Consider the following 24,381-nt stretch of genomic DNA (forward strand, 5'->3'; position numbering starts at 1 on the left):
TCACCAGAGTGTCAAATGCAGTCTTCCAGAATACAATTATTCTGTTAAATGCAGCCAAGGTATTGTTCTTACAAATGGCAAGAAAGTAGCTTCTGCAGTCGGAATGATCCCTTCTAAGGTTTGAATCACAAGCATAGGGGTCATACCCTCTTCTTGCATAAGTTACTTGACTCTGAGCATGATTTCAAGATGACATGTTCCTTATATGACTCCTAGGGATCATCTGTGGTTTTTTGGTTGGCTGTTTAAAATTTTTTTTCATTTATTTTAGAGGCTTCTTGGTACTGTCAGGACTTCTCTGGTGCAGACAGCTTATAATAAATCTCAGGATCCAGAATTTCAGTTTGGCAAAGTGATCTGAATTTAGATTGAATTAATGTGGGCTGAGGAGCAAAAAGAGACTGATGAGAATGAGAGGACTGACTGCACTAGCTTGCCTGCTCTGCAGAATCAGCAGTGGCTTCTTGTTCTGCAGTTCCCTGCACAGCTGCTCCCGACAAAGCTTTTGTAGGAGAGAGTCTGCAGCAAGTGACAGTAACTTTTCTCTAGGCTGTATTAATATTTTCAGCAGCTGGAGCTCCTGTTGTGTCTAAGCCGTTGGTGCAGGAGGTTCTGCTGCAGTAAGCTAAAATGTCCGGTCACCAGGGCCCTTCTGCCTGTGCCCCTGCCCTCTGCGTTGTACTACCTTTCCAGTGCAGGCTGCTGCCATGTGCCCGTGCCTCAAACATGGTGACTGTTGTCAGAAGTCCCATCAGCCCATTGAAATTACTCCCCTGTTGTCTCCACACATACTGGTGAATACTTCATTTCCCCCAATTAAAGGCAGGATAATCAGAGCGAAGTGCTTTAAAACCTTGCTTTTAATAAGTTTTCTAAGTTACACAAAATTGATGGTCTTGAACTGATAATGAGAAGTGTGAGTGTCTGAGGATCGGATCAGAGTGGTGGAGTGTGATAGGATGGGTCAGTGTGTCACCCTTGCTCTGATCGTTTCCCCTCTGAGAACAATCCTTAAAGCCATGGGAAAGACTTGCTTTGTTACTTTATTCTTTATAATGCTGACAGATAGAAATACATTAGCTTTTTATTTAGTAAGGAGGAATCAATCACTTGGCATTAGCATAAACACAGAGGTGTAATATAATCAGAAGTGGCCCACAACAAAATTGCCCACAGTCTGGTAAAGGCCACATGTTGTACAGTAATTCTGTCTTGTCATAGTTTGCCTAAGCTGTGTCAGTGCTTGTACCTGTAATGCTAATCCTTTACCAACCAAGTCAATTGAAGCTAAGTTCATTAGCTACCTCATCTGCTAGCTGCACAGGACCTGGTGGCTGTGACATTAGTAACCCTGAAGAAGTTTAAGGGCATTAGGCCCTAGCTAGCTTATGAAAAAAATGACCTCAACTGTATTATCAAAACAAACCAAAGAAAATATATACAAGAGTATGTCTATAATTATGAGAAAGGCAGTGAATTGCTACATGTTTAAGAGTTCAAAGGTTTTGTAGGATATGTATTATGGTAATCAGTTCTGGATCTGTTTAAGCTGCCATTCTTTCCTGGGTTGGGATTGTGTTCAGTGCCCATTTGAAAGAGTACTGGTCACTTCTGTATTTTACCTGAGAAATAACTGCCCCTCTGCCCAGTTACTGGGGCACATACAAGTTCACATAACCCTTAGGTTGTCCCATTTCACCCAAACAATCCCTGCAGAAGCATCAGCTGCAGAGAAGCAGATTGCATGAAGAAATCTAGAGGTTAATGCATTTTTGATGCAAGGTAGAAGCTTTAACTGTATCTAAACCCACGCTCTGCAACATCCAGTGACTGACTGTCAGAGGGAAGAGAGTAGGACTGCCAAGGAAGAGAGCTGCTTCTGGTGTGAGGCAGTTTCTCACTTCTTCACCCCTCATGATTTGTTTCAAGGCTTGCTCATGTCTGTGTGCATGCACCCATATATGAAACACAAGGGTTCAAGTGTGTGCTGGTGAGTGACCTTTGGAAATGTGTTACTTGGCTGTAATTTGTATTTAAAAAAAACCCCAAACAAACGACCCATCATATGAATGCTGTGTGATATGAACGTGGAGCTGCACGGCTGGAAAGTGATGATCACCTGAGGTCACCCGTCACTCCGAGGTGATGGTAGCAGCTAACAGAACTGATAGTTGTTACTCTTGAGAAGGGGCTGGCCACTTTCCTCTTGCTCGCAGGACTCCTCACAGCAGCCAGAGGTATCGCAACCACTGTCTTCTTCAGCAGTGGAGGGGAGGTTTGTATAGTCCTTGAAAGCAAAAAGCCGAAGTGTGTTTCAGTCCCTTCAGTGGTGGAAGACTTCTCTATCCCTGCACAGATGACCAGCTGGGGATGTTAACTTAAGACTACCCTGCGCTGTGTCCACGGCTTTTGTGGAGCTGCAAGATGTCTATTCACAAGGCAGAGCGTCTTTTGTCCAATTGCATACCAAATTCAGGGAGATGTGGGCAGGGCTGCAGTGGCAGGAGCCATATTGCTACCCATATAGCTGCTGTGAAGTATCCATATTACTGCATCCAGTCCCCTTTGGTCACTGTGGGGGGTGATTTTCCCCTTCAGCATGGGGAAATCTGGGTGCCTCTGCATTTTTCACCAACGCTAGACTGTGCCCATCCATTAAAGGTATGGGATGTCACCAGGAAAATTGTCCAGGAGTATGGTTGTGTGGGGGAATGTGCCCCCTCCTCCTTCCCCTTCCTCCTCTCTCAAGCTTCTCACCTGCTCCTTTTGCACCTCCAGTTCTTTCTGAATGAAGCAGCAGATCTGGTCAAAGGTAGGTCTCTGTGTGGGCTCCAGGCTCCAGCATGCCTGCATGATGCTGTATCTGCAGGGTCAAATGGGGACAGGGCAGCTGCATTGAGCTGGCCTAAAACTGCTGGAGAGTCAGCAGCCCCAGGCTCTTCCCTGCAGCCTAACCAGAGTCATACACTGTAGTTTGGGCATGTGACACTGTGCAGCTGCTTATCTTCTCTGTTTTCCTGTCTATAACACCTGTGGTCAGTATATGTGCAGTGCTCTAGGGGAGGGGGAGTACAGGAGAACATACAGCAAACTCCTTCTCCAAGCCCCTGATGTGTCTGCAAGAGACTTTATGCCTCCAGTAATTTTTTCTTTAAGTTAAAACTTGCTCCTTTGCCTTAGACTACTCAGACTTGTTTTCTCACATTCCCAGGGTAAAAAAGTAGAGGGCTGAAAAAGGAGTGCCAAATTTGAGTGGGGAGATTATGAATGAGAAGCAGGGAGAACTCGCATTGACAGGGGAAATACTGGGCAGAGCATGGTAGCTGACTGTCGCAGGTCTTATTTCTTCCCTTAAGGAGGCAACTTGGTATGATTCAGTCTGACCCTCAAGGGGAGACACTCCTGCCCTGGGGCTTGCTTGGGAACTGCAGGCAGACCTGTGACAATCTCCCAGTGGGCTCCCTGCCCATTTTCCATGAAGTGGCTCCAGCCACCCTTTCACCCATTGTTTGCAGTTTAGCACATCCACTCACATTTCCAAGGGAGCAAAGTCAGGTCTGGCCATCTGGTATCCCTGCTTCACCATGTTGTAGAACTTGCTGTTTACCACCATGCCAGGATATGGGCTTTTACCTGTAGTGGTGACGAGCCAAGACAGTGCTCAGATCAGCGGCTTTAACAAACCCTTAGTCTAACATGTACCTTGGTGGGTGGGAGGAGGTAGCCTGGAGCATCACTTGAGCCAGTGCTACTCTTCCTCATAGATTTCTGAGGAACTCAGAACTTTTAATTGCCCCTCTGGGAGCTTTATTTTATAGCCCTGATAAATCCTTGGAAACTTTTATGCAAAGAACAACATTAGGGTAGTGCTAATGGAAACCAAAAGAGGGTTGCAAGCTCCCTTCTTTCTTACCAAGGGAGAAAATCTCCCAAAGAAGGATGCCATAAGACCACACGTCACTTTGCACTGTGTAAATGCAGTCAAAGATGCTTTCTGGGGCCATCCACTTCACGGGCAGGCGTGCCTGAAAGAGCAAAGAGGTGTCCAGTCTGGGACAAGCTTGCAGCTTATGCTACGCCTTGTCCTTCCCTCTCCAACCTCACCCCCACCCTTGCTCCTTGTACCTTCTCCTGTCCCCATTTCAAACACTTACATTGCCTTTTACAACATAGTTTGAGTCATTCATGATGTCACGGGCCAGGCCGAAGTCGCAGATCTTGGCTACCCGTCCATCTGACACAAGCACGTTCCTGGCTGCTAAGTCACGATGGATGCACTAGGGAGAAAAGAGTGCAACTGAGACCCCAGCTCATGCCCTGTGGCAGTGCCAGCTGATCTCCTACGACCTAGGCCTGTCACCATAACAATACTTACAGGATAAAAGGCCTTGAAAGAGGCACCGTGCCACATACAAGGAGTAAGGGCTCTCTCCTTTCAACCACTTCAAAGGGTGAGACACTGTGACATTTCATACCATGTCCTTCAGTAACTCATATGGCCTTCAGCTTCCCTGCGGAGGGTGGCTCAGAACCAGTGGCTGTTTGCACTGTTCCCATTTCTGATACAATCATATGGTTGCCCTCTGGCATACTTCAAAGGAGCTAGCTTGGGCAGTGAGCTCAACAGCCACTTTCCGTTCCTTATCCCCAGAGCAGCAGGGAGGCTGGCAGTGCTAGACAGCTTTGCACCAAGGTTCTTGACCTTGTGTGAAAGCTGGGGAGAAAGGGGGGAGACTGGCACGATGCACAGCCCTGAGTTCCCCCACTTAATGCTGCCCTGCTGCGATGGCCTGCCTAGAGCCTGTGGGAGGCAGCTCGGAAGGAAACGCTGCTCGCAGTGGCCCAGCATGTCTGAGCCCAGACAAAGATTAAAGAACCTAGCAGGTGGAGGAGAAAGGCCCATCTCCAGCAGCAGCTTGCTTGGGTTTAGCCACCCCATCTGAAACCATCGTGACTCTTATGCAGATGTGGTGGCTGGTCTCTGCTGGCTGGACTGAGGTTTCCCAGCTGGGGTACTGGGGGAAGTCATCCTTTCAGCACTCACATTCTTTGATGCGAGGAATGCCATGCCCTGGGCCACTTGGCTGGAGAACTGTAACAAATCAGCGAGATTGAGGGGACGGAGGTCTTCCCTGGTTCCTTCTTCTTCCTCTGAGCTTTTCCCTGAAATTCAAAGAGAAACTTTGAGTCCCTGCAAGCCTGGTGAATAATGCAGGCTATGCTATATCCCAGAATTCAACCAAACAGGACAACCAGAATGAATAAATCATGAAAAAACAGAAGTGGACTTTTAACTCACCCCTGGCTTGTGCAGAATCTGATGACGCTGAAGATGATGATGACGACGACACAGGCCTCATTTCAACATATGTTTCCAAACCCTGACTTGCAAAGCCGCTGTCACTGAGTCAGAGAGCAACAGAGACAGAGGCAGGCTGTTAGCAACCCTATGGCAGCACCTTCTGCCCTTCTCCATATCCACTGATTGGAGAAACCACATCCCTGCCTGAGGAAAGTGGCTTAGCTAGAGGCTGAAGGGCAGAGGGAAAGTCAATGATGAGGCTGATTCAGAAAGGTAACCTAGGTGGCTTTGTGGTATGGGGGCTCCAAATACTGCTCCCCTTTTGTAAAGAGATGGCTCTTGGCTGATGGCGAGTGCTCAGCCTCTTTCCTGCAAAACTTGTGTGCCCAACAGTGTAGGAAGCCAAGTAGTTTTGATTCCAGACTGCAGGAGGGCAAACTGGATTGAAACCTGGATTTATTGCAGGTATCTCACCAGCTGCGGTGAAAAGCTCTTTGAAAAATTTGTCTAAACATATACATTCTCAGTGGCTTTTACATCCTGGAGTTTTACAAATCCCCAGACCTCCGGCCTTCACCTCCCACCGTAGCATAGCTCTCTGCACACTTCTTTCAGTAAGTACCCAGACCCTGCATTGCTGGGCCCTGCGGCTACCCGAGCTCTGCTCTTACCTGCGGATGTACTTCTTCTCCAGGTCGATGTTTTTGTAGTCAGCAGTGCTGTCCAGAGAGGTGTCCAGAGTCGAGTCCTGGATAATTATGGATTCAGCTTTCTTCCGCAAGAAATTCAGCAGATCTCCATAGCGACAGTACTCAGTGATGACGAGAATTGGGCCTGGGAGAGAGGCAGAAGGGATTCATTAAGAAGTGACTGTTTTCCCTGAGGGTAGGGACTCCAGTGTGGGGCTGGAGGTGGCCAGGGCAGGGTGGAGGCAGGAGGGGCAGCAGAATCCATACTGCATGCCAGCACGTCTTGAAATGGCCAGCCCTGCCAAGCTGGTGCTGAGGACCATCACTTCCACCTTGAAGTACATGGGGGTTTCTATGGGGAAAGTTCCTGCTTCTTTGGGATAAGCATCAGTCAGTGTGTTTGTCTGTCTCAGGCATCTAAGCCCCTTTAAACCACCTATTTGTGAAGGGAGTAGTGTTGAGGAAAATATTCAGTGTTTAGATAGTTTCCCATAGACCCTTGCAGAGTTACAGGATCAGAAAAGACCAATGGGCTCATCAGGTACCTCTCCCTTGTGAGACTGAAGAGAGTTAACAGTCTTGGAGGAGCAGGCTGTGGGATCCTACCTCCATGGGTACATGCTCCCAGCAGGTTAACAATGTTCTCGTGGTGTCCCAAGTGACTCATGATCTTCAGCTCAGACATGAGAGCCTCCTGCTCATCTGTGTCTGCTGATGCTGGAAGCCAAAAGGAGAAGGATTGTGTGAAGGAGTGGGTGAGGGACTAGGCAGAGAAGAAGATGATGGGGGAGGACAGAAAAGGTAGAGACAGAGATGGAACAAAGGGAGGACAGAGACTCAGAGGGGAATGCGTGTCCTCTGCCTGTGTCTCTGGCCATATATGTCCACAAACAATGGTAGCCATGTGACTTCAGCACCCAGGACTTGTCACAGAAATGTTTAAAAAAAGTAGGTGTTACAGCCTAGAAGCACCAGTGGATGTGGCAAACACACCCTACATTGTGCCTGAAGAAGCTTGGGGGATATCAGCCTTTGCAAGCTGCTCTGGGCTTACACTTCAGCATCTTCACAGCCACTTTAAGGACCGAATCTTCTTTGCCCAGCCCAAAAGCGGTGGCTTCTACTACTTTTCCAAAGGCTCCAGCTCCAAGAGTTTTTCCTGCAGAAGAAAAAGATGTGCTTATAAGGTGCTTGCTAAAAAGGAATTGAGTAGTTTTGCAGTACACAACTTTGAGGAGGTCTGATGGGTAGACTCCTGCTGAGCCCAGGCAAGATGACACGTGAGCAACCTTTGCTCAGAAGCTGGTACATCTAAGGGGAATTCTACTGTGTGCAAAGACCATTTGAAGGAAGAAATGTCCAAACATGGGCTCGCTAGTGCTATGCATGAGGAACAAAGCCAGATACAACAGGAGGGATGGAATCCTCTCAACCTTTCTTGGAGCAAAGGAGGGCTAGAGGGAGGTTGTACCCTAGCATTTGCCATCCTGGGTGGAAGAAGGCAGCAGGGCCCAGCTGAGGCTGTTGCTCCAATGTCTGGATGCAGTTTTGGATGTTGCCTAGTTGCTTTGACTCTGTCCCTTGGAGCATTTCAGTTCTGTGGTGAGCTGCCTGCCACCATGTAAGCAGTGAGGAAGGTTTCTTACCAAACTGGAGATTATTCCTGGGGAACTCCCATTTCTCATTGTACGGCAGCTGAGTGGGGTCAATGAAGATGTAGTTATTCCCTTCACAAGCCTCAATGATCTTCCACCGCACCTGGTACTTGGGTTTCTGTAAGGAAGAGACTCCAGTTATTCAATGTTCCTCCAGTCCTGAGGGCTCCCCTGTCCCAGCACACACTCTAGTGCTCACCCTGCAAGCACAGAGGGGAGACCTGGATTTCAGCCCATCAAACATTTCTTGCTTTGAATCTGCGCTGAGCAAGAGATGCTGGGTCTGGACAGGCCAGTTCCCTTGCTGTTGCAAAATCCCCTGATCCATGATCAAGGGAGGCCCTCTTGCCTCTTTCATCTAGCAAAGAAGCCTGTTGGCCTCATTTGGAACAGCAGTGTTGGGAGAAACAGCCTGTCCCTCCCCGACCAATGACTGATCAGTGCCCAGCTGGTGCTGAAGGGAGATCTCCCAGCTGTGCCTCCTGCCCAGGCACTCTGGGTTGCTGAGCACAGCAGACCAGTGGAGCTGGCCCAGCCCAGCTTCCCTTACGGGGAAAAAAAGAAATGGAGAAAGAGAAGTAAGAATTTCTTCTCTTTTCCACGAATCTCATGGCAGAAGTAAACAGGCGAGTACAGGGAGAAGCAGTGCTGAAGCCTGTGGGCAGAGACAGCTGCTAGCTTGGGCTGGGTGTCATCATGTTGGGAGGGCTAGGGAGTCACCCTGGGGGCACAAATGCAGAGAAAGGAAGTGAAGCAGCTTGGCATGAGAACACTGTGTGCAGCATTTGCTTCAGTCCACAGAGACAGGCAAAGACCTGCACCTCAGGGTGTCACCAAGGGTCTCAGGCCCATCGGAGCAGGCATGGGGAAGTGGGGGTGGAGTGAGCCGGACTGCAATGAATCACGCTAGGTTGCAACTACTGGGAGGTGTGTGCGGAAATGTGTCTCCTCACCACTTCCCCTGGATAGTTGTGGAGAAGGATGCAGCCTGCGGCTAGATGCCCATAGCTGGGTTAGCTGAGGAGCAAGGGACAAAGCCCGGAGCAAACAGATCTCCTGCAGTTTGTTGAAAAGCATCTGTTTCTATTTTCTCCTAGACACTGCCCCTTTTCCCTTTTCTTAAGGGTTAAACACCTGTGCCCATCCAGGCTGTCCAACAAAGACACAGCTGTGATGCTCCAAGAAGCAGTTTCCAGTAGAGGTCATAAACAATGCTACATGCACTGGGTGTATTTGCTGTTGCCTGCTCCAAGAGGGTGAGCATTGCTGCTTTCTGTTTGACAAGTCACCTAACAAGGCACCAATCAGCCATGGCTCAAGAAGCCCATGGGTGGCACAGGATTCCTTATAAGCATGTCCTGTTTCCCTTGGGCTTGCAAAGCCTTCCTAGGGGCTATTTCTTTGGAGCTGTGCTCACATGTCCATTCATCCCTTTCTCTCTGGACTACTGGCCAGATCTGCTCCCACAAGGGAAGATCTCTCCAGCTGGGGCAGAGGTTTCTTGGAAACAAAGACAGCTCTTCCTGCAAAGCTGTAGGTCCTTGTCTGGGAGAGTGCTCTGCTGCATCTTGTGACAACCAGGCACTTCAGAGCTCTGCTGTAAAACTTAACAGCCTTGATGGGAGAGGAGTGTGCCAAAGCGAGAACTGAAAAACAGGAGATTTTCATCCACTGATGAAGTGGAGGGGGCTATTGACTGGTGCAGTTTGCAGAAACAACCAAGAAGGAATCCAAATGCTGAAAAGGAATCTTGCAGAGAAAATGGGGCAAGTTCTTGTGTAAAAATAGTGACCAAATCTTCCTGGAGACAACTGCCTTCTGACATCAGCCTGTTTCCCCATGGAGACAGCTTTTTATAAAGCAGGGAGTAGAAGCAATTGCATAACCCTCTTTTTTCCCCTAAACTCAGTCTGCGGATTCATGTTGATCAGAGCAAGACTGCATCTGACAGCACAGAGCAAGCACCTTTCTCTGGCTCTGAACAACACCTGCAGTGAGCTCTGGCCTGCAAGCCTCAGGGACTGGAGGAAGGAAAGGTGTTCACACACTGGGTTTGGTGGCTAATGGGCTTTGCCTGGCAGCAGGAAACTCATGAGGGGCTTGGGAGGCAGCTGGGAATGAGGGAGGTAGCTTGGCTCATCTTGCCTGGTACCTCCAAGCTGAATGCTTGCTGCCTGTGGCTGTCAGCCCAGGCAGTGTGGTCTCTGAGGTCTGGCAGGGCCTACAGCCCTTGCTACACAACAGGGAGTCTGACCTGGTTGTACTTGTAGAGGAGGAAGAGGAGTAGGAGGAGCAGCAGGACCGATGTGCCCATGCAGGTGGAGAGAATGGGGCTGAAGAGCTTGTTTGGGGGGCCCATGATATTTCCTGAAGGAGCAAAGAAACAGGGGTGAGAAACTGCTCCTGTTTCACTCCTAATGCACAATCTTTGGGAGCATTTTACCCATCTGTTCATCTGGATTAGGCTTCCCCCATATGCAACAAAACCCAGCACTGGCCTCAGAGACACCCATAACAACTTCCCTTGAATCCCCGTAGCTCTTAACATAAAACCCAATGCCGTGCCAGCTCCCCCCCTTCGCCATAATCCCCACACGAACAGCACCAGGTCAGAATAGGTGCAGGTTGGGCTGACTGGGGACCAAGACCTCTGCAGCAAGAACAGAGTTATCAAAAGATGCAACCTCCAGTCTCCAGTGGGCTGAGCAATAGCTGGCTGTGCTGAGCACATGGTGCCAAGTCCTGCAATTACAGGGTGTTCATGGCACAGCACAGCCTTTGGCACCAGTCTCTGCCCAGCCAGCAATTCCCAATCGACTCCTAGGAGTGGCAAATGCCCCAGCCTCCCCACCATGAGTAGAGAGGGGCCATGGAATCTATTCCACCTCTCTTGCAAGGTAGTGAGGATGTACACGCAGGAAGATGGGCCCCCAAAAGCCTATATCCTCCCTGCAAAAAGCTACCAGTTTTTATCTTACTGGTGATGGTGACAGAGTGAAGCATGTCAGAGGCATTCCCCTCTCTGTTAATGGCCACACAGCAGAAGGTGAAGTTGGCACCCAGCTCCTGGAATGGGAGGATGCTCTCCACTTCCACCTCTCGGAAGGGCAGTATGTTCACCACCTGGGGGCTGGAGTCATTCAGAAGCAACATATAGTCCTCATTGTACCTGCAGAGACACCGTGCAGGAGAGAATGAGTGTCTCTCTGCTGCGTAGTTCCTCATGAGAGAACTGGTGCTTGTATCAGACTAGACAGGAGACACTGGGAATTAGGGCTTCATCTCTATGAAACGTGGTGCACTCTTCCCAAATAAAGGCTTTCCCTGAACATCAAGGCCCTTTATTGACACACAGCTTTGACAGGGTTTTATGCGGCTACAGCTATGTTCTGGCCCCTCCTCGAACAGGGCTCGTACTGAGACACAATAGCTCCCTGTCCAGGGCCGCACCAGCCTCCATCACACCACAGCTCAGGAAGCCAGTGCTTTGTAGAGCCTTGAACCTATGGGGTCTTCTAGGAGGTCCCTGAAAGATGGCTAGGACCAACCAGAATACAGCTCTACAGCAACCTATGCCAGGGCACTTCTCAAAGGGACTCGCATATTCCTTGGAAAAGCATTAGGAAAACATGAATCACAAGTAGCTGAACACTTCATGTTCAGAACTTTTGTAGTAGTATCAGCCCCCTCACTGTGGATAGTCCCTGAGAACATCTTTCTTCAGCAGGACTAAGTCCCTGGTGCTGTTACTGGACAGGCTCTGCTGCATTGCCTGCAAGCAAGCCTTTGCTGGAATGTGGTGCAGCTCGGCAAATGCCAGCACTGCAAAGGCAAGTGCATACCTTGATGTTGGAGGTGCTGCTTGGCCCAGGCTCCAGGGTGTTTCTTACCTGTCAGAATGAATGGGGCATCGATACCACTCAATGCGTGGGGCAGGGTAGCCGATGGCCATGCAGTGAAGGATGCTGGAGTCATTGGCTGGCACTCTGACGTAGCAGACCCTTGGAGGGGCTGTTGGGGAAGGCAGAGAGGCAGTGGGTACTACGACCAGAGGAAGAGCACATTCCCTGTGCTCTGATTCACCTTCCATGTGATCAACAATAAAACATAGGAACCCCCACGCTATGTATGGGTTTGGGTCAGGGCCCAGATGCAGTCTGGTTGTATCTCTTGTGGGCACTGGGCTGGAAACTGCCCAGTGCCCTGATACTTCAGCCATGCTCATTGCCTGCTGGGCAGTAAACCCAGGGCAGGCAGGATGAAGGAAGGGTAAATGCAGAGCACTTACATTTCACAGAGATGCTGAAGGTAACCGACGTGTTGGTCTCATTGTTTAGGGCATAAAATGTATAGAGACCGCTCTCCCCTTCCTGCAGGCGATTCAGGAAGAGCGTGTTGTTATACCTGCTCCCACAGAGAGAATAAGCACCATGAGGAAAGCTGTGCTAAGGAAACTCAAGCACTCATGCAGTCTGCTCTGGGCTCTGCAAAATGCAACTGTTGCCTGTACCCTGGGGCAGGCGAACACTTCCCAGCACTACCTCCAGACCGTGGGGGGAAACTGCTGCCTCCTTCCTCAGGGGAAGCAAGGAGGGTCTGATCCTACTGGCTGCTGAAAAGCTCCCCCTTGGAGGAAAGGCCTTTTGCCACAGAGTGCACCACACTTCTGAAAGGCTACAGGTAGGTGGCTGCTCAGGAAGAGAGTTTAACATGTAAATCACTGCCTGGAAAGGGCCAGAGGATGCTGGTCCTCCTTGAGAGAACGACTTAGTCCTCTATCCCTTAGCCCACCAAGTCAATGGTCCCCAGTGCCCCCAGCACAGCTCTCAGACCCCAATGCAAATGAGTATTGGCTCTAAAGCCATCCTGCTTGCTGAGTGCCACAGTTCCTCTTGTGGATTATTTTGGGTTTCTGAGAAAATGAAAGGGGAATTGCCAAAACTCCCCAACAAATGGGACGATTCTCTTTCTTTCAGTCTCCTTTTGGCCTGGGCTGACTGTAGACTTTGGAAGGGCATCGCCGTGTACTCCCTTTAGGTCAGTACCTATCATAACCTCCTAGTGGTGTCTCTGGCCTCCCTTGACATGGAGCATGCAAGTGCCTGTTGGTGCATGGGCTCCCTAGACTGCACAGTGTAGCACAGGTCTGAGGGGCAGTGCAGGAATTCAGTTTTTCATCCCGCGCACCCACCCCTGCAATTTCTTCCTGCTGGGAGAGGGCAAACTTGAACAACCAGAACACAAATGTGATAGTGACTTCCACAAGGTTTTCTAAAGAGAAGGCTGTCTAGTTAGAGAAAGGTGGTGCCCTCCTTGACTTGATCAGGCCTGCTCACTGTGGTTTCCTAATAATGCTGGAAACGGAAGACAGAAAGGAAAAACAGTTCCCCTCTTTAAAACCAGAAGGTTTTCTGTCAGCCAGTAGGATGGGGTCTGGCTGTCTCACGTGGAAACATGCCATGGCTAGTGTAGAACAGAAAAAGCACATACCAGTTGTTTCCAGAGATCATTTGGTCCTTTAATGTGGTGGTTCCAGACTTCTTCAAAGGGTTTGTGTGCTTCCAGCCCCAGCGGAGAAGTGCGGGGTAAGCCTCAATCAGGACCTGGAGTTTCAGACTCTCTCCTAAGGCAACTTCCTGGCTGGTGGCTTGCACTGGGGTAAGGTACACATAACCTCTCTCTGTAGGATGAAGGAGAGCAGGGCCATCAGCGGGCATGTCCACAGAGAAGAGAAAGACCTGAAACAAGCTTATACCAGCTTCACAAACAAACCATTACTGGAAAGAGCAGTCTCAGCTAGGAGACTGCGGAAGGGAATGAGGCATTACACGGACTGCATGTCTCATGTTGCCAAAATACTTTAAAGTTTCTTCTCTGTCATGATGGCTTGGATTACACTCTACTTGAGGAGAGCTGGAGAACTCTGGAGAACTTACACAGGGCAAGAGGTATTACACACTGTATCCTAACAAGAGATGAGGCTAAAACTATATCTCTTGAGCATCCATAGAAGACCTGCCCCTTAGCTAAATTCCTGGCTTCTCACCTGGAAACATCCCAGACAAGTCCTCCTCCTGAGCCATGGTATGCAGCATCTTTGGGTCACCAGCAATCCCAAACCTAAGAGCTGCAGTGATGAATTTTCCTTGTTTTGAGATACAAACAAGTGTATAGTAGACTTGAATCCTCTTATGTGGCTCTGTCATCAGAAGAGACAAAGATCCACTCTCTGCTCATATGGGTTGCCCTTCTCTCTAGCCAGCCTTTCCAGGGCTTTATTATGGCCTTGCCCCATTTTTTTTTTGTTTCAAAGCTGTTTATAAACACACAGACATTGAAAAAGGCTCTCTGGTTTTTCATCCAGACTCCAAAAAAATGTCCTCCTGCTCCTCAAGACATGAAGTGATCAGTTCATTTCCTAGCAACTGCACAGTTCTCAGGTGAGCCTTCATGCAGAGGCAAGGATGGTGTCTCCGACAAACAAACTATGAACAAGATGGTGGCAGAAGCAGCAAATACTCAGGGCCAGGCATGATTCAGCTCACACCTCCTGGCCTTTTCAGGAAGTACTCACCTACTACCTGAAGCGATGTTGAGGCATTCTTGAATCCTGCGGAATTGTTGGCTATACAAGTGTATTTCCCACTGTCTTCCATTGTCACCGCTGGAATGGACAGGATGTCGTTGATGAGGTAGTTCTCATTTTCAAAGCTAAGCTTTTTAGTTCTCTTGACCTGTCAAGGCAGGGAGGGAACATCAAGCACTTGCTTGGAAGGGCAGAGGATGGAACAAAACAGTATTTATATCAAATATACCCACCACCATCTGTTCTGGGCTACCAATAGAGCCCCTGTTACTAAAAGCCATCTGTATGGAGACAAAGAGGCATATCAAAGGCAAGTATTCAGGGCAGATATTCCACTGCAGGTAGGGTTACTGCTATTGCCAGCCTTCTGACTGTAGGTTGTCCTTACACTGCATGATTCAAACATGAGATATATCTTATGTTGATTTCCACTGATTAATAAAGGCATCAGACATAATAAGGACTCCTAACAAATCTTAGCTAACCTTCTAGAGGTTAAAAGCCAGCACAACAGGGATTTGAAAGGAAATTTTGACGTGCCTTCCCTTTCTTCTCCCATCTCTCTTCTCTGGGGAGCTATGCATCCTGAACATGTTTGCTGCTTTATAAGCCCTCAGGGGACTGAGTGCTGAAATGGCTTTTGTGTTGCGCTGGTAGGTACTGCAGCACTTGCTCAGTGAACCAAGTTAAAACAACATCCCTTTCTTTCTCTCCTGCAGGAAGACCCTGACAACACACAGGTGTTTCTTAACCCTGTGTCACCCAAAGGAAAGGATGGCCATGTTAAGATTTCTACAGCTTGTTCTAATAGCTACTTTGGCTGGGCAGTTTGAAGTTTTGCTGCAGCCAGCTTGGGTCTGTGGTAGTTCTTACTGTCCTCTTCCTCCCTGGTGTCCTGAGAGGCCCTATCCACCCTTGAAGCTGTGCACTCAACTTACGGTCTTTGCTGCTGCCACCCATTTGATGTTGTACTTGTGGGAAGGAGCAATTACTCTGCAAGTGATTTTGAAAGGTTCGCCCACGATTCGCACATGATCTATAGGGTCCATCATCACTGATACAGGCTTCTCCAGTGCTACACAAAGGCAAGCAGGGAAAGATTCAGTATCAGCTGGCCCAGTGACCCCCTGTGCTTTAGAGGCCCCCCAGGGACTGTCTGCCTTCCGTTTTCCCTTCTCTTCAATCATTACACCCTGGTCTTCTCCTTCCCTAGGGATCATTGCTCCTTTTCATATGCATGTGTCTGTGGGGAGCCAGTAAAGATGGGGGAGACCGCACCAGACAGCGCTGCGAGTTGAAAGGGAAGGGGATCCTTGTGCAATGGTTATGTTCTGAGCATCAGGGCCTGAGGACTTTCAGAGTGTCAGGGAGACAAGTGGATGTTTTTCTCTGTGCTATGGTGGTGCCTGCGATGATTGGAATACCGTGAACCCTGCGGAGACCCACCTAAAGGAGACAATTTGCCAAAAGCTGGTGTTATTTTGTATCTTGCCTCCATTAAGGACCTTTAAAAGATTATAGGTTCAGAAGGTCTTTCCTACCTCTGGGCAGGAGCTTTTCCTTAACTATTCACTGTGGCCAGCTGAGCTATTGCTGTTCCCCTGAGGACAGTAGCAACCCCAACCCTTTACCTTCTTCCACAATCAGTCTTATTCTTGATGACTTCTTTATTTTTCCATTTATCACTGCTTGGCAATGGTAATGGCCCTTCTGCTGGTGTTGCACATTGTATAGTGTTATTCCCTTCTCTGCACTGAAAGAATAGTTGGTCCGTGGTGAGAGTCGAGAGGCATCGTCCATTGTCAGAGTCACACTGGATCCGTACTCAGGGGCCGTGATGAGACAAGGGAGTTCAGCATTACTGCCTTTGGTCACGAGGATCCGGAAAGTTGGAGTGTACCACACGTTATTGGGATCTGTGGAGGAGACAAGACAGGCCAGAGAACTGTATCCAGAAAGCATGCATTAAAGCTGAGAGAGACATTCTAGCAAAGGCAAGTCCTCTCCAGCATTGCTGCCTAGTGGGAGTCGGGGGCAGTCCTGCTTAATGCCTGCTTCACTCAGTCTGCAAAACTTACATGACAAGTCCAATTCCAGGTAAGGCAGTTGAGGAGAACAGAGCTAGCAAGTCATGAACGCACACAGACAAGAGAGAAGCATGTTTAGCACTATTCAGCCTTCAACCATGGTGTTGGTTTTGTTTTGTAAGATCTCCACCTTCCCTATGCAGGACAGTGTCCCTGGTATGAGGGAAGGGGTGAACTCACATGGTGGAGTTACCCAAGCATAACTCCTTCTGGGGTAAAAGAACATTTAGGGTTCAGCTCACATGGTGGGGACATGATTAACATGAATCTCCCCCATATCTGGGGTACTGAGAATACAGCTCTTCTCCGATTTCCAGATCTCACTGCATGTTACAGCAGAAAATAGACCTTCATCCCTGTTTTTCAGGAAGAGAAGCCAAGGTAAATGGAGGAAGAGGTCTATGCCACTCATACATCTGCAGGAGATGTAGGTGCTTTGTGCCTTACCCTAATGCTTCAGTCATGGCCCCATTGTATGTGGGTGAGCCACAGCCCTGCTAGGAGCCTGCACTGCTCCCCAGACGCATGTGACCACAGCCATACAGAGGACCTGCATAATGGCTTTGCTCCCTGAAAGGAGGTCATTCTTCCTGCACGTGTGGGAGGAGACAACAACCGTTACCTCGCACAAACAGATGCACAGATGCGATGCCCTTGTCGCTGCTGTTGACATAAGCACACTTATAGGTGCCTGTATCCCTGTAAGTGGCCTTGGGAATACTGAGTGTGCTACTGGTGTGGTTGGTGGATGTATCCTTTTGGCTGTACCATTCAACTTCGGAGTCTCCCGAGCAGTGCAAGGTGACCGGATCACCCGTATTGACAACCAGAGCAGGGATGTCAGGGCTGATCACTGGGGATGCTGAGGCTGCAAACAAAAAAGAGAGAGAGGGAAGATGCACAAATGATCCTTTAGGATGCTCTGCTGAAGTTCACGCTGCTGAACCTGGAGTAGCTTAGCATTGGGGAAAAAACTGGGTTTGGGATGCAAACCGGCTTTTTGTGTCACATCACTCCAGCCATTTCCCACCTCACCAGTCTGATACAGTGACCTGATCCTCCAAGGAGTGAATTTCAGGGAAGGGAAATGAACACATATCTGAATGTTCAGAGCACTGTGGAAGGAAACACAATCATCTGGAGCTGATCAGGCCGGGTGCTAGCTTGGAAATTGTTCCTATTAGGTTTTGCCTCTTTTTGCACGAGGTTTTCTTTTTGTGGTGGAAGTAGAGGTACTGTAGGAGTTTGTGAGCTGATAATGCCATTTGGTGAAGTTCAGGCCAAGTCCAGTGGATGGGGCTCTCTTTTTTGTATTGGTGCTATGATCAGTTAGAAGCAGCCTGGAAAACTTCTGCAGAGCAGGAGTTCAGTGCATGTACTTTGGGAAGCCTGCATTTTTGGTTGCTGGGCAGTGGATTTTGAAGGATACAAGGACACCTACTTATGCCTTATCACAGAGTCAAACAGTTTGTTTTTCTTCCCAGATACCATCAACATATTAGGAAGAGAGTCAGCACTATTATTCATATTCAGGGATGGGAAACTGAGGCCCATAAAAGCTAAATGGTTCACACAAACCCACAGCCATAATCCTATATACTGCACATCAGACTATGCTGTCACTTGCTGTTGCAATCCAGCCAGATTTCTGATGCCATCTCTGCCTTGAAGATGGCTTCTCCACTGGCTGAATAAAGGGGAACCAGAGTCCCACTCCAGCCCTCAGTGTCAGAGGGAAATATTTTTTCCCTGTTTTGCTGCGTCAGCAAGTTCTTTGAGTCACCACCTATATTTAGGGTGGGGGGAAGTGAGAAATGAATCACTGCCGTGGGGCTAGGGAAGAAGTGGTGCCGCCACCCCCACGCCAGGCCTTTGCAGAGGACAGGAAACACATTGCAAATGGCTATCCGTGCTTGGGGGGCTCTGCACCCCCACTCCGTCCCCTATCCAGGGCTATTCTCCCACTTCTGCTTTTCTTCCCAGTTGCTAACCCATCCTCACATCTTAAAGGGACACACTCTAGGGTTCAAATAATAGTAAGAAGAAAGGTATCTGCCCAAGTTATCAGCCAGCCACTCTTAGCGAAGGAGGTCACTGCAGGCAGCAGAGCTCCTCTGGGGTGGTAGCAGTGGAAACAAGGGCCAAATTTGGCCTTGGGGTGCATCAAGCTGCTGCAGACAGCCCTCTATTCACAGGGGCTCTATAGGTTGTAGGGGGAAACGTTTGTTGTCCAAACAAACGTAAAGGCCCTAACCCGTCAGGAAGTGAGAAAGGGCAAAGTGTCCCATGATGACACCATTCGTCCAGCTGCACTTGCATATCCTCAAGGGGAAGGGGAGCAGTGGCCTGAGGTTACAGCCCATCACTATCCAAGTCTGCTGCAGAGAAGAGAGCCAGGGAAGGCTGGTTATGGGCATGGGCAGCAGTAGCAAAGACAGTTTAAAGCACGGCAGTTCCCAGATGCCACCTTGGACAGAAGACACCGTCCCTCTAACAGAGTTGGCAGAAGAAGCATGCACCCATCCTCAGCCACCCCATTCACAGCCCTTACTTGGTGAGGAACAGGATGGCTGAGGCACAAACATGTGTCCTGCCCTACCAGTTCTGCTCAGGGTTGTAATGCCAGAGCCCAAAGAGCATCTCTGAAGCATTCTTGAGCTGAGGCCTCCCTCCGTGCAATGGAGTGCAGAGCTGCATGAGACTTAAGCCCCTGGAGAGCTTGGCTGGTGTGTGACAATGATGCAGCTGCACCGGGGAAACCCAAACAAGGCCTGAATCAAACTTGCTGGCCTTGGGGCAGGAGGCGGGGGGCAAGGAGCCTGGGAGCATGGAATGTTTGACATTTTATCTCCTTGAGGGTTTTTTTTGTGATGTTTTTATCTGTCTGTGGAAAGAGGAAAAGCCTCATTTATTCCCAAAGTGGAGAAAAACATATCCCAGAATCCTTTGCAAAGCCACATTTTCCACATATCTGAGGTGCAACATTCCTCCCTCTTTGCTAAGCTGTGTTTTCTAGCAGGGCTTGACACATTTCTGTTGCTTTTACTCTCTATCACTGGACACTTGCCTTGCCAGCTCTTCACTTGGCTATCCTTCTATATCCAAGGCTTCAGCGTGGTTTGATGAGGGAGCCAAGCTTTCCTTCACACAGAGCTGTATTCAGACTGGCTTGGGAAAAGGTCATGTTATAACTGGTCCTTGGTGTGGCCACAACAATAGGACAGAAACAAGAGCTGTCACCTAGTGTCCTTGTTATCAGTCTCCAACTGTTCCCAAGATACTTACAGCCAGAAAAGGTCCCAGAGTACTTATTCTACATAATGTCCTGCAGTGAAGAAGCCAGCAGCCTTCAGGCAGTCACTGAAGACTCCTAGCAATGGCAAAAGCACTGCACAGGTGGAGTGAAGATGGACAGGACAGAGCACAGGGACACTGACTACCTGTCAGGTAAAGGCCACCCAAGCGCCCACTCCTTTGTGTGCACTGGGAGATGAGTCAGAGGTCCTTCTCCAGGATGGGGAAGCGGTGCTGTTGGGGGAGGCTTGCTCCCTGCTGACCAGTGTGCAATCTTGCACGAAGCCCAAGGATGTCTCTCTGTTGCTCCTCAGCAGCTTCCTCAGCACTGCCGGTAAATGCTGGCCAAAGGTTTTGCCGCACTCGGGTTGTGTAATCATGACCTCTAATTACAGCTGCAGGCTCCATCCCTGCCTCTCTGATCACAGCCAAAACATAACTCTCCTCTGCTGAGGGTTTGGAAATGACAAGTAAGGAGAAATGGAGGCTAATAAGACTTGGAGGCTCAGCAACCTTGCACAGAGGTTAGTCATCAGGCCCTTGACTTGATCCTGGGGATAGCTGGGCTGAGTCTGGCCCTTGGAGGGACCCACATTAGGCCTGGGCTCCCCTTGCTCTCCCCACAATGATGGGGAGTGGGGGGGGAGGGAGGGGGAGAACTGGTCTATGAGGACACCTTCCTGAGAAAGTCACCTACTGTACCAGGGGGGAGAGAAGCAGGTCCAGTGCCACTCTCTGCTTGGTGCTTCTTCCTCAGAGGCTTAGATTCATCCACAACAAAAATGCCAAAACCCCCTGGAAGACCTCTCTAGATAGCCAAGAACACAGACATGGGATGCCCAGGTTTCAAATCCTTCCTCTGCTTTATCTGAAGCTGAGATTTGTATGCACAACACTTCCCCCAGTGAGAAGTCAAGTCCCAAGGCAGTATGGCCCAAGGGTCACACTGCATCGGCCATAGGTATGCTCAGAACATGCATCCGCAATCCAAAAGGCAGGAGAAGAGAGTCAGGCTCCGACCCTAGCTTCAGGCTGAGGAGATTGCTTTAGACAGCCTCAGCATGCCAGGGCTTTGTGCTGGAGATGGCCAAGAGCCATGACACTGAGAATAGCATGTGTTTAACTCCCTGGCAGACTGTCTTAGGAGGATGTCATGGCTGGTAACCTGCATCGCCCGGGTGCCTTAGGGAACTTTTTGGGAGATCCTGACAGATCTTGCTATGATCTCACACACATACATCAGAGGTGCCCAGTCCTTATTACCTTAAAAACCATAAGAAACAAATATTCTCTACAAACCAATGCTCACCCAAATACACTCTTCAGTGCTTTACAGGGATGACCAGTGGAGCAACTGCTCCTACACCAACACTCTCTCCAGTGGGCTAACATCGTACAAGGGATTAAACACTGCGTCCTGTGTTCAGACTGGGGCAGGATAGGAAAGTGTTAAAAATCCCTCCTCCAACAGTCAAGCCGGTGAGAGTCTCACAAAAGATGCTCTAGTGTCCTGTCCCACCTGGAAATCAGAAAGCAACACCTAAAAAACAAAACTGGGTCCAAAGATGCTAAAGACAGTTGTTCCTCAGGAGCCTGACAATGGCTGCAGGGGCTGGAAAGAAAGGGGTTGGAAGCAAGAACAAGCATGACAAGGAATTCAGGCCGGACTCCCTGAACCAGAACAGTGACAAAACCCTGCAGTCTTCACAACTCAGCTCCCAGCACAGCAGGCCTGGAAACAGCTGAGCATGCAGGAGATCTGGCTTGAAGAGAAACACTGTGCAGTGCAATAGCAAGACAGATGCAAGGTTCCCGAGTTGAAAATATGAACACAGCAGTGGCTCGAGAGGGAAACACTGTCTCTCTGCTATATGCCAAATGTTCCCCCTGCCCAGATTACACTCTTTGAGGGGGAATTTCCCAGACTTTCACGATCCCTTGAAGGGTTTGAGCTCAGCATAAAAATGGAGGGAAGGGGGACAAAAAGAGCTGAGAGGCTGTCAGTGCTTGATATGTGAGATCAGTGACACAGGTCCCGGAACAGGGGACGATTTCTGTGTGTTTGGTTGCAAACCTCAAAACTGGCTTAGTGACTCTTTCTTGAGGTTGATGAGCTCTTGGCCACCTCATCGGCCTCAAAAACCAACTGTATTCACCTTCTCATGTTGGCTGCCTGAATTCAGTTTCCATCACAGGTTCTAACACCTGGCTCTACAGCCCTTTTGCACAAACCAATACCACCAAAGAACAGCAATCCTCAGACACCACTCTCCTACCACCAAGGAAGTGCATTGAAAGGGGCTTCTAGAGGTGTCTTTCCCAGCTTTTTCTCACCTGTAGGCGAAGCATCTCCAGCTCTTGCCCTGTTTGTGCAAATGTTTTTTTCCAGAGAGTGTGCCCTTGGGGCACACTTTCTGCTGCATCTCTTCCTCCTCCTAACCCACCCCCAGACCCAAACCACCTCTCTCCCTGCTGCTGAGATCCTTTCTATACAGCTTGGCCTTCCCCTGGCAGGGAAACAGGCAGCCAAAGTGAGCCCTCAGCCCAGCTGAGATCCAGAGTCAGCATGGATTAGCGACACAGCCTCTCTCCATCACTTCCCTCCTCCTGCACTGCAGCCAGCCCTGCACAGTGCTACAGCCCTGGTTATTGTCTCTTCCCTGCAGCTAAGCACCCGCAGTGGAGTGGGCATGTTCACCCGCTCACCTGTTATCTGCCTCCTCCAAGGCTCCTTGAGCCTGCCTGACTGCCACATCCCATCCCACAGGCCCACACAAGTGCTTTGGGGCTTGGGTGGACACGACTGGGAGCTCAGCTTTGCCCTTTGCAGCTGAGAGCCAAGCGTCCTTTGGTCAAACCGTGGCATTTCCCCCTTCCCCAGCATGGACAAGGCTTTTGGGGGGGCTGTCACCCCATGTCACCTGAGGACAGGCTGGGACAAGAGGGTTCTCCCATATCTCCGCGCTCACGCAATACCCTCGGGAAACCCAAGCCACATCCTAGAACCGCTGTGGAGAGACGTGGCAACAGGGGAGCTCTGGAGGGCTCGCGGACCTACCGTGCCAGAGGCCGGCGGCGGTCAGCAGCACCAGGAGGCCAGGGCCCATCTTCCCAGGGATGGTGGCGCCTCCCCAGCTTGGAGTTGGGCTGCAGCGAAGACCCTGGGGGCAGCTGAAGAGACCCGCTCGAGCGGCAGGCGCCTCTCCTCACGGGCGCCGTCGCCAGCGCTCTCTCGATAGGAGCTTCTCCTTTTTGAGTTGACCACAAGTTAAAAAATTACTTCTTTTTTTATTTTGAGTTCGTTTTTGAAATGGGAGGGAAGACAAAAAAAACGAAAAGGCGGCAATGTTTTGAGACGTCACCAGTGACAAAGCCGGTTCGCAGAGGTGGGGCAGGGAAGGGACCTGGGGCGAGCGCGTCCCGCCGCCCTGCTGGTGCCCCACCGTCGGGGCTGCGCGCCCGCTGCAGGTCCTGCCGTGGGGAGGGGGCTCGGCCCCAGACCTCCCCGAGGGCCACTCCACCGCTCCGGGGTTTGGGCCGCCCAGATTCACCCTGGTGAAAGCCACCCAGCCCCACCAGGCACTGCTGCGCTCTCGCCTCCTGCTTGGGGAGGAAAAGAGCCAGGCTGGGACCTACCTGGGTGGTGGAGGACTAAGTTTTACCTCAGCAGGACAAATTTCACCTCAGGCCTTGTGGCTCTTGCTGGCTTTGGGCCCTGAGGACCTGTCCAGAAGCATGGTGGGCTCATTTCCCCTACAACAGGTCCATGAAGAGGCCTCAGGCTTGGCCCAGGATGTCTCCCAGGTGGCAAAGGCCCCCGAGGGCAACAAATTACTTGGTTTCAACTGAGGGCATGAACCCCAGGGCAGAGAAGGACCTTGTGGCCCTGAGCCTCGTGGGGCCACACCACTGCCCTGCTCTAGCCAGCACCACATGGAGACGTGGCCATCCCAGAGCGCTGCAGCCATCAAAGGGGACAGGGAGCCACTGCCAGGCTGCAGGCTCCACCAAGAGCCCTCCTCCCTGGCCCCAGGGAGCACACCCCACCTGCCCCACTGCCCTCACATCTGCAGGGCTCTTCCATCTCGTAGGGCTGGCTTTGGTGGGGAGGCTTTTCACAGCTGGTTTCTGATTGCCAGGCTGGTTGGCACCTGGGAGCAGTAATGAGGCGCTTTGTTAACCCTCTCCTGGACTGCACCTCTTCCAAATTTGAGGGTGAGGATAGGATTGAAGCAAAACAACTTGCTAAGGGACAGTCAGGTCAGCAAAATGTTAGCAGGTCAAGGGAGATGCACGGTCCCCCTTGCTCTCTGCTGCAATGCTAGTTAACCTCACGTTGCAGCAAAAGTTCAACCTCAATAATGACAGCGCTGGGGTACGAACTTATAACCACCACCTGGTAGCACAGGCTGAGAAAGAGGTCCTGGAGCACTTCAGGACTCTGAATTAGCTGCACTGAGCCACAGCTGCTCATCTGCTCTCAGCAGGGAGATGTCAGGGAGATGGGCTGCCTAATTTGGACAAAAAGAGTCAGGATTTACTGAAGCATTTGCACAGAGGTGGCTGTTGAATCTGCACTTGCAGCTCAAAAGTCCCTGACAGAGGAGTCCACCTCGTGCCTCTGCAAACTGGAGGGGAACGGGCTTGGGGGATTCTCCAAAGGGGCAATTAGAGAGGTATTGGGAAGACAATATTTTGGGTGCCAAGAGATGAGAGCATGGCTGACTGTGCTGAAGATGACTAAGAGTCATGGGAATGAGGAGAAAGC

General features: G+C 50.1%; 1 protein-coding gene across 1 annotated transcript; it reads right to left on the reverse strand.

Moving 5' to 3' along the window:
• Positions 1-1,025: 1,025 nt before the first annotated feature.
• CSF1R (colony stimulating factor 1 receptor) lies at positions 1,026-22,818 on the reverse strand. Its single transcript, XM_067304923.1, has 21 exons — positions 22,672-22,818; positions 16,942-17,187; positions 15,864-16,148; positions 15,171-15,307; positions 14,221-14,380; positions 13,137-13,326; positions 11,935-12,050; positions 11,537-11,657; positions 10,625-10,815; positions 9,901-10,013; positions 7,638-7,764; positions 7,046-7,150; positions 6,598-6,708; positions 5,974-6,136; positions 5,300-5,403; positions 5,045-5,163; positions 4,155-4,277; positions 3,914-4,025; positions 3,534-3,633; positions 2,758-2,863; positions 1,026-2,287 (listed from the first exon to the last, which is right to left on the reverse strand). Exons 1-21 carry the CDS (start codon positions 22,718-22,720, stop codon positions 2,156-2,158), a joined length of 2,910 nt encoding a protein of 969 aa, XP_067161024.1. The 5' UTR covers positions 22,721-22,818; the 3' UTR covers positions 1,026-2,155.
• Positions 22,819-24,381: the final 1,563 nt, after the last annotated feature.

Source organism: Apteryx mantelli, chromosome 14, assembly GCF_036417845.1.
Source record: "Apteryx mantelli isolate bAptMan1 chromosome 14, bAptMan1.hap1, whole genome shotgun sequence".
Classification (NCBI taxonomy): Eukaryota; Metazoa; Chordata; class Aves; order Apterygiformes; family Apterygidae; genus Apteryx; species Apteryx mantelli.

Coding starts and splice junctions, on each gene's coding strand:
- CSF1R (XM_067304923.1), bottom strand. CDS start 22,720: ATGGGCCCTGGCCTCCTGGTGCTGCTGACCGCCGCCGGCCTCTGGCAC. Junction 6,137..6,597: donor GGGAGCATGTACCCATGGAG/GTAGGATCCCAC, acceptor CCTCTCTCCCAG/GCCCAATTCTCGTCATCACT. Junction 4,026..4,154: donor ACTATGTTGTAAAAGGCAAT/GTAAGTGTTTGA, acceptor TTGCTCTTTCAG/GCACGCCTGCCCGTGAAGTG.